The 16,611-nt window shown below is 35.5% G+C and overlaps 2 protein-coding genes and 1 long non-coding RNA gene across 4 annotated transcripts; 1 reads left to right on the forward strand and 2 right to left on the reverse strand.

Moving 5' to 3' along the window:
• Positions 1-1,772: 1,772 nt before the first annotated feature.
• On the forward strand, positions 1,773-2,624 carry LOC141588741 (RING-H2 finger protein ATL3-like). Its single transcript, XM_074410169.1, has one exon. The coding sequence runs from the start codon at positions 1,773-1,775 to the stop codon at positions 2,622-2,624; it is 852 nt and encodes a 283-aa protein (XP_074266270.1).
• A 935-nt stretch (positions 2,625-3,559) lies between these two features.
• LOC141614891 (uncharacterized) lies at positions 3,560-4,884 on the reverse strand. 2 transcript variants are annotated; one of them, XR_012529522.1, is made up of 3 exons: positions 4,786-4,884; positions 4,538-4,643; positions 3,560-4,139 (listed from the first exon to the last, which is right to left on the reverse strand). It is a non-coding gene; the product is annotated as an uncharacterized LOC141614891 (long non-coding RNA). The 2 variants fall into 2 exon arrangements; XR_012529484.1 differs by lacking the exon at positions 4,786-4,884 and having other exon boundaries at positions 4,538-4,769.
• Positions 4,885-14,707: 9,823 nt separating this feature from the next.
• Positions 14,708-16,091, reverse strand: LOC141615023 (peamaclein-like). Its single transcript, XM_074433636.1, has 2 exons — positions 15,912-16,091; positions 14,708-15,080 (listed from the first exon to the last, which is right to left on the reverse strand). Exons 1-2 carry the CDS (start codon positions 16,003-16,005, stop codon positions 14,893-14,895), a joined length of 282 nt encoding a protein of 93 aa, XP_074289737.1. The 5' UTR covers positions 16,006-16,091; the 3' UTR covers positions 14,708-14,892.
• Positions 16,092-16,611: the final 520 nt, after the last annotated feature.

Below are 16,611 nucleotides of genomic sequence, written 5' to 3' on the forward strand. Positions count from 1 at the left end.
TGTAACATTATTCAATAGACTGAGGTCGATTAAGGAATTCTGACCAGACAAAAATAATACTCTAAAATATGAAATTTTCATAAATGCACCATAAAGAAAGGAAAATTCGTAGTTCGTCCAATTCATTCATATATTCCTAACTTAAAAATGTAAACTGGTCAGCTGAGATCAACATTATAGTTCGTTGAGTTTGCACTAAACGTATGATTTCATGTAGTCTGCTATTTGAATTGAAGACTACATAGTTCTTTCTCCGATTGCTATTTTACAATCCAAAGTAAATTTATCTGAGTAAATTAAGAGGTGCGATATCCATTTTAAGTACCCGCTTCATTGTCATCCCTACAACCTCGCTCCACCACTGCTCATAGAACTTAATACGTAAACAAATATCCGAGACAAAGAGAGTATAAGATGAGTATGCTTTAATTCGTCTATTCTTTGAACTTTTTCTTGTAAGAGTTATATATAAGACACTCTAATAGAAATATTGATTTCCGTCACTTAAACACGTAAAAGTCGTATTGTTCCAACAATATTGCACACGAAATCGCACAGAATCTCTTAGCCAAATTTTTTAAGATTTATTATTATCATAATTGGTAAATTAATTAATGGTTAAGTTCCTAACTTACCCTTTAACACTAATTAGTTCAAAATTTGAATTTTGATGGAGGGAAAGCCAAATAGCTAAGTAAATTACAATAATACCCCGGGTGTTACTCAATTTGAGCAACACCGGATGTCGCCATCTCATTTTCCATCCTAAATTATCCACATTACTAGATTAGTCACTTATTTATATCCCAAAAAATTCCTAATACAAACAAAATGTTGGCTAGCAACTACGGAGTAAATCTTTAAAATATCACACTTGTATTATTAAAAATAATACTCCCTCCCAGTCACTATAATGTTCCCTCTTTCCCAAAACGGATTATTCAAGTAATGTTCCCCTTTCTATTTTTAGAAACTTTTACTCTTATTTTATTCATTTCTCTCTCCTATCACCAAACCCCACACAACTCTTTTTTTCCTATTTTATTACTTTCCTTTATGTTTTGGCCCATTATTCTTTATTTAACTACTAATAATTCATCCCTCTCTCCTACCACCAACCCCACACAACTCTTTTACTAATATTTTAATACTTTTCCTTAAGTATCGTGCCCATATCAAAGGGGAACATTATAACGACTGGGAGGGAGTAAATTATTCGATAGTAATAACACAACTTGATTGTACGTACGGTTCTTGTTTTGGTCGTAGTCAACTAGTTTCTAGAGTAGTTAATTTGACTTTTCTCGTTGATCATTCAACTTGTGACAGCTTCATCTATCAACTTCCTTACGTCGTTGCTTTGCTTTATTTTTCACTTTTTAACACTATTTATATAATTTTATGAACCTCTCATTTCATCATTATCATCATCACTTAATCCAAATTTCAAATAATTTCCATCAAATTATCAAGAATTTGTATTAATTTGAGTTATTTCTAAGAAACTTCCAATTTCTTGTCCGTTGGCATTTAATTTGGTCCAACTTGTAGTTCTTGAAACAATTTCCTTACATACTTATACATGATATATTATCAACTTTATCATAGAGCACATATTCCGCGACCTCACTTGAACATGTTCTGTTCTATACTTCTATAGACTCGTACCATCGTAAAACACATATTCCTTTCTGGGTATTGTAGAATTACACAAATTCTCATCTGGGTTGTGCTCAATTTTTTCTAAAACTTTGGTAAAGAGTATCACATCAATGGGAGATACACATATTTCACCACCATCAGTGATGGATTCACAAGTTGCAGCAGTATCGGCTAAGATCATGGTAACAGCCATGATTGTTCTGTTTTTCATAGTAGCATTTGCATTCTTTTTGTGCCTTTATGCTAAATGGTATTGGTCAAGAGAAGACCCTTTTATAGTCTCTTGGCGAGGCCGCGTATCCCGGCAAGGGACACCGGGTGGTGTGACAGTTGAGGTTCGTCAAAGGAGAGGTTTAGACAGTCATAAGCTACGATCATTGCCGATTGTGGTGTATGATCCTAAGAATTTCAAAGAAGGGTTGGAGTGTTCAGTTTGTTTAAGTGAAATTTCACAAGGGGAGAAAGTTAGGGTGTTGCCTATATGCAATCATGGGTTTCATTTAGAGTGTATTGATATGTGGTTTAAGTCTCATTCTACTTGCCCACTTTGTAGGAGCTCTCTAAATTCACCTAAAAATCGAGCAATCGAGTCTAATAACCAAGAGTCGCAACAAGTTGTTGGTGCTAGTCACGTTTCATCAGACTCAGATTCAGACTCAGACTCAGACTTGAGGGAAGTGCCGCCACAATTTCCTACAAATGTTTTGATATGGGGTAATGAAGCCCAAGTTAGCTCACTTGGGGAAGGGTCAGGATCATCCACTAGGCAAACGGGTGAATTGGTTATCGAGATACCAAGATATATATTTGATGATTCGTTGTCATCCGCGCCTTCTACAAACCGAGTTAGGGAGGATGAGGTGAAAACTCCCGTTGTTTCGAGATTAGGGTCGTTGAAGAGGATGTTGAGTAGGGGAAAGAGAGTAGCTCCTTCGAGCTCTGGTGATGTCGAGTCCGTTTAAACCAAAGGGTTTAGAAATTACAAATTTGTTGATTAGCTTTTTGTAGACAACATGTGTATAGTTCAAACTGTGGGATTGGTGGTTTGTTCATGGATTTTAAAGCCCCTCCCTAGTGATTACATTATTTAATCAACTTCATTCTTTTGCTGATGAGCTCAACTGATTGAACAAACAAGTTAACAAACTTGAGAATGATTGTATCACACCTTCATAAAATTGAAGGTGCAAAATGTAGAAAACATGTTAAGTTCTATTTGTCCAAAATGATTCTCCGTCGACTTTAAAGTCGAAAAAACATTTTTTTCATTGTCGTTCTCTTTAACTTGTAAGTATGAAGCCCGTGAATTAGGCACAGTAAACATAAAAAAATATACGGTTTTTCTAACGTTTGCTCGTAGGGCACACGTCCGGCGTAAAATTAAAATCAGGGTCGAGTTCGAGTTCCACCAGTGACGGGTTTATAAGACAGTTTCTAGGCGGGTACACGCTCACAATAGATGATCTCACCCTGATTTTCTAAATACTTTCGCTATAAAACTGGTCACAGTATTTGTAAAGAAGGTAGAAACAGCTTTCAGGGTAAAAGTCGATTTGGACATGTTTTAGGAAAGGGGAAACGAGTCGTTTGTAGACAGCTTGATCAGACGTTCTTGATCTTAAATCACGGAAGTTGAAGTGGGTGAAAGGGGTTCGATTCCAGAGATGGCGCCAACGTGTGGCTAATGCACTCGTTGCGACTGCGTGTTTGAAGGATAGGTGTGATAGAATTTCTGATAGGATGTCGTCTGTAAGGGCGCTCAATCCATCTTCTACGGGTGCACTACTTTCTGCCATCCCTCTAGTAACTAAATAATATACTCCGTATATATATAGTCGAATACTCCACGATTAGACAAAGTAAAGGGGTCGACTACCACTTGTGCCCTTTTACAATTGAAATATGAATTAATGTTTTCTATAATTCTATTGAGAAATTAATCTCTTGGGAATAAATAAGATCGCCTTTTGCAAATGAAAAAACGAGATCATAGTACAAAAATCTCCTAATTCCGACCCTATATATGGAGTACTAAAAAGTAATTAAGAGACCAAGTAAACAGGCCCATAAATTTTGGCATCATTTAAGGGTTTGTTAAGCTTGTCAAGACTAACATATGCAATTTCAATCTCCTCCTTTTTCTTAAGCTGAAACATTCCAGTTAGAGGCCCTGACCCAAGAAGACGGTTTTGAAATCGGCCACTCGATGCAGCCCAGCCGCCTCTGGGCCCATAAATAGGACCCGAAACATAACCTCGTGGTTTAGGATTTGAGGCATTTGTGTTCCTTGATGTTTCCTTAGAATGTTGCTTGGATTTGTTGCTTGATGATGATCTCCAAAACGGAAATAGAATAGTTTTCCATGATTTTTTTCGCTTTTTCGCTTCTTGATTGATGAAAACATGCTGGTCTTCCACACTTTCCGTTTTTTGAGTTTCATTGTTATGACTTGAATGTCTTTTTGCCTCTTCCAAGAACTGCTCATATGAATAAAACAAGATGTTAGACCCCAACATATAACTAAAGTCTCGTTCTTTTGGACTGAAACGGTGCTGAAACTAACTCAAAAGGGAAGGGCACATATAGATGTTATAATTTAAAACTTTAGGATACAACATGCCCATACATGTGACACGTACATAAAAAAAATTCAACATTTTAACTAAAAGTTTTAATTCTTAGAGACGGTAACTCTTACTATCTAGTCCTGCTCTAGAGGTGGACTAGTATCGTAAATTCTAAGATGTTGAAATACGTTTTTGAACTTATAATCAAAATGTAGGCCTCTAAAACTTAAATTATAAATTATAACTAGCAAAATTTACAAAGAAAAGGCATCTATGATAAATTTATAATGTAAATAAGTAAAATGAACCTGAGAGAAGTCTGTTTGTAGATCAAATTCATGGTTGTTGTTGTTGTTGTTGATGTTCTCGTGTTCGAAACCAGGATAAACAAAGGATTCCTTCATTTTATAATTTCTGCAATAAATTTGTAAATTTATTTTAACATTTTCAAGGGGTAGAAAGTGTATTACCTTATCAAAAAAAGGGTAGAAAGTGTAAACTGTAAACTGTAAACTGTAAAGGGAGAAAAAAAAAAGTTGGGATTTAAGAATGATACCTTTGTCTTACTTGAGTGATTTAATGACTAAGTTTTAGAAACAAATTTCTGGAGAAAGAGTGGCATTTCTTGTGCTAAGAAAGTAAGAAGTAAGAAAGTGGAGTGAAAGTTGTATGTACATAAAGCCCAAATAACTCATACGTCAAAAAGTTGAAGGAATCTCTGATTTTGGTACATAAAAAAAAACAGAATGATTTTGTGGCGTTTGGTTTGGTGATCAGATATTCAGATTGTGAGGGAGTGTTTAATAGTGGTCCATCTTGGTACGATATTGTTTCGGTATGTTATGGACTTTCTTTTGATCAAAACTAATCTCAATCGAATCGAATCGAATCAACTTATATGATCGAATCGAAGTGAATCGAACTTATAGGATCTCGAATCGAATCGAACTTATAGGATCTCGAATCGAACTTATAGGATCTCGAATCGAATCGAATCAATTTATAGGATCTCAAGTGAACTTAAATTAAGTGAGGTATAAGATCTGAACTGAACTTATAGGATCTGAACTGAACTGAACTTATAGGATCTGAACTGAACTTATAAGATCTGAACTAAACTGAACTTATAGGATCTGAACTGAACTGAACTTATAGGATCTGAACTGAACTAAACTTATAAGATCTGAAGTGAACTTAAATTAAGTGACTTTAAGTCCAAAAGAACAGAGCCTTATGGCGTTAGATCAGTTTAAACAGGGACGAAGTTAGGTTTAGATTTTGCTTAGTATTATAATTTGAGAAGAGATAATTCATAATAGAAAATGTGTTATTGATATTAGGCCCTGTTCTTTTGGACTTAATTTGATTCTAATCGATTCGATTGATTGATTCGGCTCCATTGATTGATTGATTCGATTGATTCAATTCAATTGATTGATTGATTGATTCGATTGAGATCGATTGATTGATTCGATTCGATTTATTTCAACATTACTATTATTAATCTTATTGATAATCTTATTATTATTTTTATATTAATGTATTTACTATTGTTTTTATTATTATTATTATATTATTTTTATATTTATTATATTAATATTATATTTATTAATAATTAATTCGTATTGTTTATATTATTATATTTATATTTAATACATTTATTATTATTATTATTATTATTATTATTATTATTATTAACATTAACATTACTATTATTATTATTATATTATATTTATTATTTTATTAATATATTTATTATTATTAATATTATTCATAACATATTTATTATTAGTTTTATTATATTTAATATTATTATATTAATAAGTTATTATTTAATATTTATTATTTTATTAATATACTCATTATTAATATTATTAATCACATATTTATTATTATTATTATATTTAATATTATTATGTTAATAAGTTATTATATTAGACCTATTATTATTATTATTATTATATTATTTATTTTTTAGTTTTTATTATTAATATATTATATTATTATTAATAATGTTATCATTTATATTACTAATATATTATTATTATTATTACTTTATTTATTATTATATTAATATTTTATTTTTTATATATCTTATTAGATTATTATTATTAGATTATATTAATATATTATTATTATTAATGAATAATATTATAATAATATTTATTATTATTATTGGTATTATTTTTATTATAATATTTATTATTATTATTATTATTATTATTATTATTATTATTAATAATAATAATAATAATATAATCTTTTTATTATTATTTCAGTTCAGTTCAGTTCAGTTCAGTTCAGTTCAGCTCCATTAAGTTCAGTTCAGTTCAGTTCAGCTCCATTAAGTTCAGTTCAGTTGAGTTCAGACAATTTCAGTCCAAAAGAACAGGGCCTTAGTTCGTTCGTATCTCGAATGATTACGTTGGCTCGATATTTATAATACTCACGAGATCTAAATCGTATCAACTAATATCGTAATATAATATAATTATTCTAATACATATATTATTCCGATTACGATAATATTATCGTAATATTCCCCTAACACTTAGGGTCGAAATATCAATGTTATTTACCCTTCTAATAAAAAAGTTTACATATTTTTCCTTAAAAAAACTTGTTGAGGCTCTGAGTTGTTCGGCATGTGCTTAGTTTCATCTCTATGGCCCTGTTTGATAATCAGCAGATTGATATTAGCAGAAGCAGATTGGTCAAGCAGATTATAAATGACAGATTGGATTAACAGGTTTGACTAGTATATTTCAATTAACAGATTTAGTAGAAGTGTTTGGTAATTCGCAGATTTTGGTTACTAGATTGTTGTATCTATATGTAGATTGTTGACGGATTCATATTTCACAATCTACTAATGTGAATATGCTGGGTAAAGCAGCATATTGGAAAACAGTAGATTGAGCTCCAATCTACTTTTTCAATATGTCAACACTCAAAATAGTAGATTGGTGAGTCAAACATGCTAAAAGCCTTAAATATGCTGAAAATTTCTCAATCCGCCATTTACCAAACACCCCTATGTTTAAATACTTATATAAGTTTGATATGAAATGTTAATTGTTGATTGTCGATATCATTATGTGAAATATGATTTGGCATCGTATTGAGATTGTCCCGACAATAAGCACAAAGTATTTTTAAACTATGTCTTCACCTTTTTGTTAGATATTAGATTTGAAATTAGCAATAAAATATTACGTCCTCTATTCTACCAGTTAATGTATTATACAACTGGTTGTATATACAATTTATTCAATGTAGTTGAGCTTTGTTATAAAGTTATCGAGTTCTACTAACAAAATTATCGAGCTATGATACAAAGTTATTGAGCTTAACAGAATAATTATTAAGCTCAATAACTTTGTAAAATAGCTCAATAACATGTAAAATAGCTCAGCAATTTTGTGTAAGAGCTCAATAACTTTGAGGCGGTTGTATAATTCTACTATAAAACTGGTTGTTGGATAGTATTTGTGCAATTCTACAATGATCTACCCATTTCCATTTGGTACAATAACCAAGGCAATGAGATTAGATGCAACTTGTGTGTATAATTATCAAATAAAGCAGATTTTTTAAGAGGAGTGGTCATGGCTTAATCTTCCCACCAAAACAGTCATCTTCGCGGTTTTGCTAATAAAGAGAGGAAAATGTGAGTGAAAGTCGATATTTGTTGGAAAGTATACGCAGGATATAGTTTAGAGGAATAGAATTGATGATTCCATTAGCAATAGCCCAAAGGCTTTATATAGTTACAATGATATAATAACTATATCCTATAAATTAGGCTAAAATATCGTAAGTGATATGGAAAATCGTAATTGCTATCAACTAATTATTCCGTAATATACGGAGCATATATATTGCCTAATACCTCCCCTCAAGTTGGAGCATGGAGATCAAGAATGCCCAACTTGCGGAGTAAGTAATGAAACTGAGTGACACCTAAAGGTTTCGTGAAGATGTCAGCCAATTGCTCGGTGGTGGTCACGTGACAGGGTTGAATGAGACCATCTGTAATAGCATCGCGAACAAAATGACAGTCAATTTCAATGTGCTTTGTTCGTTCATGGAAGACGGGGTTTTGTGCAAGATGCATGGCTGACTTATTATCGCAGAATAGCCATATAGGAGTTGGAATGGAGACACCTAAACTAGTAAGCAGACTTTTGAGCCACTTGAGCTCGCATAGTGTAATGGCCATGGAGCGATACTCAGCTTCGGTAGAGGAGAGAGACACGGTGCGTTGCTTCTTAGTTTTCCAAGAGATTGGGGAATTCCCAAGAAACACGTACCAACCAGTGACACTGCGATGGGACAAAGAACATGTAGCCCAGTCGGAGTCGCACCAACCTGAAATACTAAAATCACTGTCACAACGAAGAAGTATACCTTGCCCCGGGCTCCCTTTGAGGTACCGAACAACACGCAGGGCAGCGTCCATATGAGACATACGAGGTTGATGAAGAAATTGCGAGAGAACATGAATAGCGAAGGATAAATCAGGGCGGGTTATGGCCAAATATACCAAGCGACCAACCAACCTCCTATAGCGCTCAGGATCACCAAGCAAATCACTTTGATCATCGACCAAGTGGACGTTGGACTCCATGGGAGTGGAGGCCGGTTTAGCACCCAAAAGACCGGTTTCTGTAATGATGTCAAGTACATATTTGCGCTGGTTAAGGAAGATTCCTTCAGCACTACGAGCAACCTCAAGTCCTAGAAAATATTTTAAAGGACCCAAGTCCTTCATATGAAAGCACTTATGCAAATATTCTTTAAAAACGGAAATTGCAGACCCATCATTGCCAGCTATAACTAAATCATCAACATAAACGAGAACATGTAAACACACCTCGTCTTTAGAATAGGAGAATAAAGAGTAGTCGGAATAGGACGGAGAGAAACCATAGGCACGAAGGGCACCAGCAAGCTTAGCAAACCAACACCGAGGGGCCTGACGAAGGCCATATAAAGACTTTTTCAATCGACAAACCTTCCCTTCATGTCCCCGACTGAAACCAGGAGGGAGCTTCATATAAACCTCCTCAGCTAGATCGCCATGTAAAAAAGCATTGTGAACGTCCATCTGATGCAATTCCCATTTTTTAATAGCTGCAACGGCAAGAAAGGTCCGAATAGTAACCATTTTGACAACTGGGGCAAATGTCTCACCATAATCAAGACCCTCAACTTGGTGATTACCAAAAACAACTAGTCGAGCTTTAAGTCTCTCAACCGAACCGTCCGACTTGTATTTGATTTTGTAAACCCAGCGACAGCCAAGGGCTTTCTTGTCTGGAGGTAGGTCAGATAACTCCCAAGTGTTATTATTTTCAAGGGCAGTTATCTCGTCTTGCATGGCACGACACCATCCGGTGTCACCAATAGCCTCCTTAAAAGAAGGTGGTTCAACCCCTGCAGTTATAGCTGCGAGAAAATGACGATGGCGAGTAGAAAACTTGTCACAATTAATATAATTTGCTAAGGTATAAGAGGTACCTGAGGGCGATGAAGGCGAAGTCGGTGAGTTGGGCTGGGATGAACTTTGAGTTGTATCAAGAACATAACCGCGTAGTCGAGAATTTGGAATTTTTAACCGACGACCACGACCCAGATCAGTCACGGGTTGTTGCTCATCCGTGGGCTGTTCAGGATTGGGCTCGTTAGCGGGCTGCTCAGAAGTGGGCTGGTCAGTATTGGGTTCAATAGCGGGCTGCTCAGCAGTGGGCTGTTCAGAAGTGTACTCAACAGTGGGTTGTTCGGTCATGGGCTCAATATTAAGCTCAATAGTGGGCTGCTCAACATCAATGGGCTGCTCTTCTTCAGTGGGAATAAGATTTTCAATAATGGGCTTATGGGAAGTATTTGACGATGTAGACATATCCAAAGCAAGTGGAAAAATTGTTTCATGGAATACGACATCGCGTGACACAAAAAATGTTTCCGATTCTAAGTCATAGACTTTCCACCCTTTTTTATTGTGGGGATATCCAACAAAAATGCACTTACGACTCCGCGGCTCAAATTTATCTCCCCGTGTTTTTTGATTATGCACAAAACAAAGAAATCCAAATACCCGTAAATTGGAATATATAGGGGCGACACCAAATAGAGTCTCATAGGGTGTTTTATTGTCAAGAAGCGCGGAAGGAGTACGGTTAATCAAATAAACGGCAGTAAGAATACACTCACCCCATAATTTCTTAGGAAGGTTCCCTTGAAAGCGCAATGCCCGTGCAACATTTAGAATATGGCGATGTTTGCGTTCGACACGCCCATTTTGTTGAGGCGTGCCAATGCAAGAGGTTTGAAATTGAATTCCATGCTGCAAAAAATAATCTGCCATATGATTAAACTCAGTACCATTGTCACTACGGACAATTTTTACCTGCCGAGAAAATTGTGTACGAACCATAGAGAGAAAATTCATAAACATTTCGGTAACTTCTTTTTTATCAAGCAGCAGATAAACCCAAACTGATCGGGAGCGATCATCAACAATTGTCAAAAAATATTTAGCCCCGCAAGAGGACGGAATACGGTACGGACCCCAAAGGTCGCAATGTATCAATTCAAAAATATTAGAAGCATTATTCTCGCTTAAGTCAAAACTATGACGAGTTTGTTTGGCAAGATGGCACACATCGCACACCGAGTCCTTATTAAATATAATATTACGAGCTAAAGGAATTGACTTGACCGCTTTTTCGCCCGGATGACCAAGCCGTTGATGCCAAATATCATATGACTGAACCGTGCCCACGGCATTAACTGTCTCGACTTTGTCCACCAAACGCAGCAAGTAAAGTCCATCCCGCAACTCACCTAGCCCAATCATCGTCCTCGAGGAAAGGTCCTGTATATAGCAAGAGTTTTTAGCAAATTGTAAAGTATAATCGTTGTCGCAAGTTAATTGAGAGACAGAAATTAAATTGCACTTCAAACTTGGTACAAATAACACCCGCTGTAGGACAATGTTGGCATCAATACGGACCGTCCCCATGACAGTAGCCATCACCTTTTCACCGTTAGGAAGACCGACATGCCGCGGCTCAATATCGAATTGCTCCATAAAAAAAGATAGGTTACCTGTAACATGATTAGAAGCACCCGTGATCGATAATCCAATGTGAATACGTACCAGATAACCGATCGGAGGAGGCAAAAGCAGTGGACAATACGTTGGCATGAACAAGTGGACTATCATGTCCCTGCCCATGCGTACTTGAAGATGTTCCTGTACCAGCACCCTTATTACGGTGCAACTCAGCTAGAGAACGAGGTCGGGTTCCCCACCAATCCGGGAAATTATTTTTCTTAATAAAGCAAGAATGAATATCATGGCCATGGACAATTTTACTCGGAATAGAACAGTGAGTGCAAGAGAGTTTTCGACGTTCCTGTTTTTCTTTTTCGCGAATCGCCTTCCAATCGGCGGATGTACGAGACGACGCGAACAAATGAACGCAACAACATCCGCAGCCCGGTCGGAGAGGGGTCGACAAGCAATAATCGTTCGGCTGTAATGCGGCATGGTAACCGCGGTTGAGGGTGGGCAGAGGGTCCATTTGAAATTGTTGATTTCGAAGATTTCCGTAAAGACTACGGTCTAGACCCATAAAGAACTGGTGTAGGCGTTCGTTATCAAGACGGGTAATAGCCTTAGAGGCGATGTCACAGGTACACTTACCACATTCACAAGCAAACGGCGGTTCATGTATGTTAAGTGCCTCCCATAGCGATTTTAATTTACCATAATACTGAGTAACGGACATACCTTTCAATTGTTTGCATTCACCAATTTCAGTTTTAATGGCGTGAATTGAGGTTCCGTCAACAACAGCAAAACGGTCCTTAAGGTCACTCCACATGACGGCAGCATCATCAACATAGGGCACGCTTTCCAATACCGATTGATCAATAGTATGCCGCAGCCACTGAACAATCGTACAGTGTACGACTTCCCATTGAGAGAGCATAAATTCATCAGTTGGTTTTTTAATAGAGCCGTCACAAAAACCAAATTTGCGACGGGATTTGAGAGACATTCGAATAGAGCGACTCCAATCGTCATAGTTCTTGCTTGTTAACATAACATTCGAAATTTTAATGCCCGGAATATCACCGGAACCGAGAAAGAAAGGAGAAAGGGGATCGATTTTTTGTGACTGTGCACCAGTCGGGGTTGCGTCTTCACCAGTCATGGCAAGAAGACGAAGGAAATTGTAGGGTTTGTATGTGTTTTTTTTTTTTTTTTTTTTTTTTTTTTTAGGAAGAAGAAAAAACTTGGCTCGATATATACCATGTTGGAAAGTATACGCGGGATATAGTTTAGAGGAATAGAATTGATGATTCCATTAGCAATAGCCCAAAGGCTTTATATAGTTACAATGATATAATAACTATATCCTATAAATTAGGCTAAAATATCGTAAGTGATATGGAAAATCGTAATTGCTATCAACTAATTATTCCGTAATATAAGGAGCATATATATTGCCTAATAATATTTTACAAAAAGAGTGGAAAATGAGCTTTTGAATGTCCCACCAAAACACAAAGTATTTTTAAACTATCACAAATTCTCATTATAGACGGACACTATCCGTTTATAGCTATAGACGGATGTGTGACATGTATCCCTCTCATAAATTAAAGTGGGTAGTGCAAATGGGTGAGAAATAAATACCCCCACTTGCACTACCCACTTTAAATTGTAAAAGGGACAATATCCATCTATAGTTATCCGTCTATAATGAGACCGACGTTAAACTATATCTTTACCTTTTTGTTAGATATTAGATTTGAAATTAGCAATAAAATAGTACATATTTTTAGTCTAAAGTATTTACCCTTTTTCATACAATTTTTTTTCTTTCTATATCAAATGTTGAGTGATAAATTGTTCAACAATCAACTGGTGAATGATTGTTCTAGCTAGTTAAAGGTTTTGAGTGAGTATATCATCTACCAAAATTAGGACTTGGAAAGAGGGTATAAATAAATACAAATTTTTATTTGTGACGGTTACAAATTTGTTAGACCTCTTACACCGATTTAAGTAATCGCAAGTATAAAAGAAGATTGTGACTAGGGATGGAAATGGACCGGATCTGGATAGGGTTCGAAAGTGTCCAGATTCATATCCGCCACACCAACGTTGGACCCATATTCGACCCATATCCGGCGGATCCAAATTTTCCAGATCCATATCCAGATCCATTTTCAAATAATTGGATCCATATCCAACCCATATCCACGGGGTCCGAAAAATTAGGATCCATATCCTATCCATTAGGGTCCGGATCCGCGGATCTGGATAGGGTCCAGGATCTGTTGCCATCTCTAATTGTGACTTGTGAAAGATCACAAGCTTATGAGTTGTGACGGTGATAACTGATAAGCGAGATTAATGGGAGAGGGTATAATACATCGGTCCGTTTTTCTTAAGACCATTGCTTTTGGTCTGAAATAAGACGGGTAACATGTCATCATTTTACAATAAAATGTTGTTATTTTCTGATAACATGTTACCATTATTGTTCACATCATTTTCAGGGTAAAAAATGACACCTCTAGTCATAACATTTTGTGAATTAATTGGTTATATTTTCTTAAAAAATGGCAACATTTTATCCGTCTGACAAATAAGACCAAAAGTGTCCGTCTGAAACAACAATTTGTGATAATACAGCTGTAAAATAAAGAGTGATGATATGTGAGCTGTAAATGGGAAGGCGAGGAGTGGAGTGGAGTGTGTTTATAGCAAGCAACAAATTAATGACACCATAATTCAAGGGATTTAACAGTCAAGGTTAGGTTTGGTGGCCAACCAAGTTAGTGCATGTTTGAGTAGGAAAGGCGTAGCAAATGCCTAATTGTTTACAACTAGCATCTCCTTCAATTTTGCTCTTATTTGGATTATTATTATTTGTTGGTGCAATAGTTAAGTACTTAAGTGTAAAAAGAGTGTTTTTGTTTCCTCCTTAAGGCTGCAATTTTCAAAGTTGAGACACGGAGGTAATGTTATTGTACGATCATGTTCTTGTGGTATGCGACTATGCGAGTAAATTTTGTTCCCGCATCTAAATTCTATATATATGAAGCTTATAGTAGGGACATAACATATGGATTAAAAACAAAATGAACGTGAACAAAACTTTAGGTAGGACAGAATCTACCTTTACCTTTGTTTCAAACTAAATATTTTGCTTTATTTAATTTCAATTCAATTCAGCTAAATCGGTACTTGTGTGCAGCAATTTAGGCAATATTTAGGTATATTTAAGTAAGTGTTTTAGATCATACCGTATTTATTTACGATTTCGCATGCATAAGGCAGGCCCATATGAGCCATATCACATGAGAGGTAAGACATTGTGACCGTTTGATATTTTCGTCCTCACAAAAAACCAACATACACTATCAAACTGAAGTGCCTAAACACATGCACATCACATAGAACTCGTCCCATACATAGAATTATAACAAAAGTAGCATACGATCATACATTATACATAGTCTTATAACGTCCTACCATGAATTATTTCATCATGGTAATATTATTCGCCACCAGATTAACACTCCGTACCATCCGATATCATCCTACATACCCTTTAATCCTCGAGTTAACCTAAAATTAAGGACACTTGGACCTGCCAGTCTTAGGGCTCTTCATGTCCCTATAACAGGGGCACTCGTTCAAGTTACCAGATGTTCCTGAAGGAACACAATTGCACTTGCTGCAACACATCAGGCAGTACCCTTCACACCTTGACCCTGGTCCCTTCAATGCGCACCTTTCCCCGCATTTTTTCTTGCAAAACGCTGCGTTTTCATCAATTTCATTCAAAATTCCATATAAAAAAGTAAATAACTTTATCACAACTAATGTACTAAACTATGCATGTTGTGTACAAAAACACAAAATCCTTGTGACCATATTTAATTAGTATTAATATTTCATTCGAGTATGTGCTACCAAGAATATCATCCTGTACTCATTTGAAAGAGTTTTTTGTAAAAAAATTAATGGTATCATTTTTATTACTCCCTCCCATCCATCCTTTTTTTCCCCTTTGAAGTGGGCACGGAGATTAAGGGTGGGGAGTATAATATTGATAAATATATGAGTGGGGTTTGGTAATTGGGGAGAGGTATGAATAATTATGATTAAATATTAATAAAGGAGATGGGTGGGGTTTAGTTATTGGAGAGAGGTATGAATAATTAGAATTAAATATTAATAAAGTATATAGTGGGGTTTGATGAGTGGAAAGAGGTAAGAGTATAGTATTAATAAAAACTTTCTCAAAAAGGAAAGGGGAAGAAAACCTGAATAATCCGTTTTAGGAAATAGGGAAGAAAAGAGTGGATAGGAGGGAGTATTTTTGAACTTATATATTAATATGAGAAAATTAAAGCTGTGACATACTCCGTACATTAACTAAGGGTGATCATAACAATGTCCGTTAAAAATATACTCTGTCGCTCATATTAACCCTAGAAAAATAAACAATTACTCGTAATACCTTATCAACACTCTTACAAAAGCGAGTATATAGAGTAAGACATTTATCCTTTGACGTTATCACTGTCCTAACTCTAAATTAAAGACGGAAATTACATAAAATATAAATAATGTAGGAAGTTGATTACCAGAAGGCGGAGAAGGAGGCGGTAGGGCATTAGTGATGTTGATTAAGAATGAGGTTAGGAAAAGGGAGATAAAAAGAAGCGTAGCAAATTTCATTATTATGTGTTGATAAGGACTTTAATTAAATAGGTATTTCAACTTAATTACTTGAACTCTTGAAGAATTATTGTTGGGATGGTAAAGCATACATTTTAATTTGGAAAATGAAATGCGTGTGGCGGGACACCGATTTTATGCGCCACCCTCTCACATGAGGTGAGTGGGGACCCTTCAATTAAAAACGTGTGAGAGGGTGGGCGATTTGGGCGTCCGGTGGCCTATCCCTATCACTATCCTTTTAATTTATAGAGGAGTAGATATACAAGGAATGAGGACTTGGCAAGAAAACATTTGGGTCATGAGTCCCATGACTCATGTGTCACGACAATAGTTTAGTTCCAAAACTTTGACTACTTTTAACGAGGAATCTACGTACCACTTTATGTTATTCACGGTAAGTCTTTTTTTTTTTTTTAACGGGTATATTCGTCACAAATTTATAAAAGATCAAGTATCATCATATGATAGATAAGACAAAAATAAGAGTATCTAGACTGTTACAAATAAATTGTTTTTATCTATCCATATAAATTTTATTTTATCCGCCATAAATTTGTGACGGATATCAACGGTCACAAATAAGAATTTGTGTTTCACTTATTT

This window comes from Silene latifolia, chromosome 1, assembly GCF_048544455.1.
Source record: "Silene latifolia isolate original U9 population chromosome 1, ASM4854445v1, whole genome shotgun sequence".
NCBI classification, from domain to species: Eukaryota; Viridiplantae; Streptophyta; class Magnoliopsida; order Caryophyllales; family Caryophyllaceae; genus Silene; species Silene latifolia.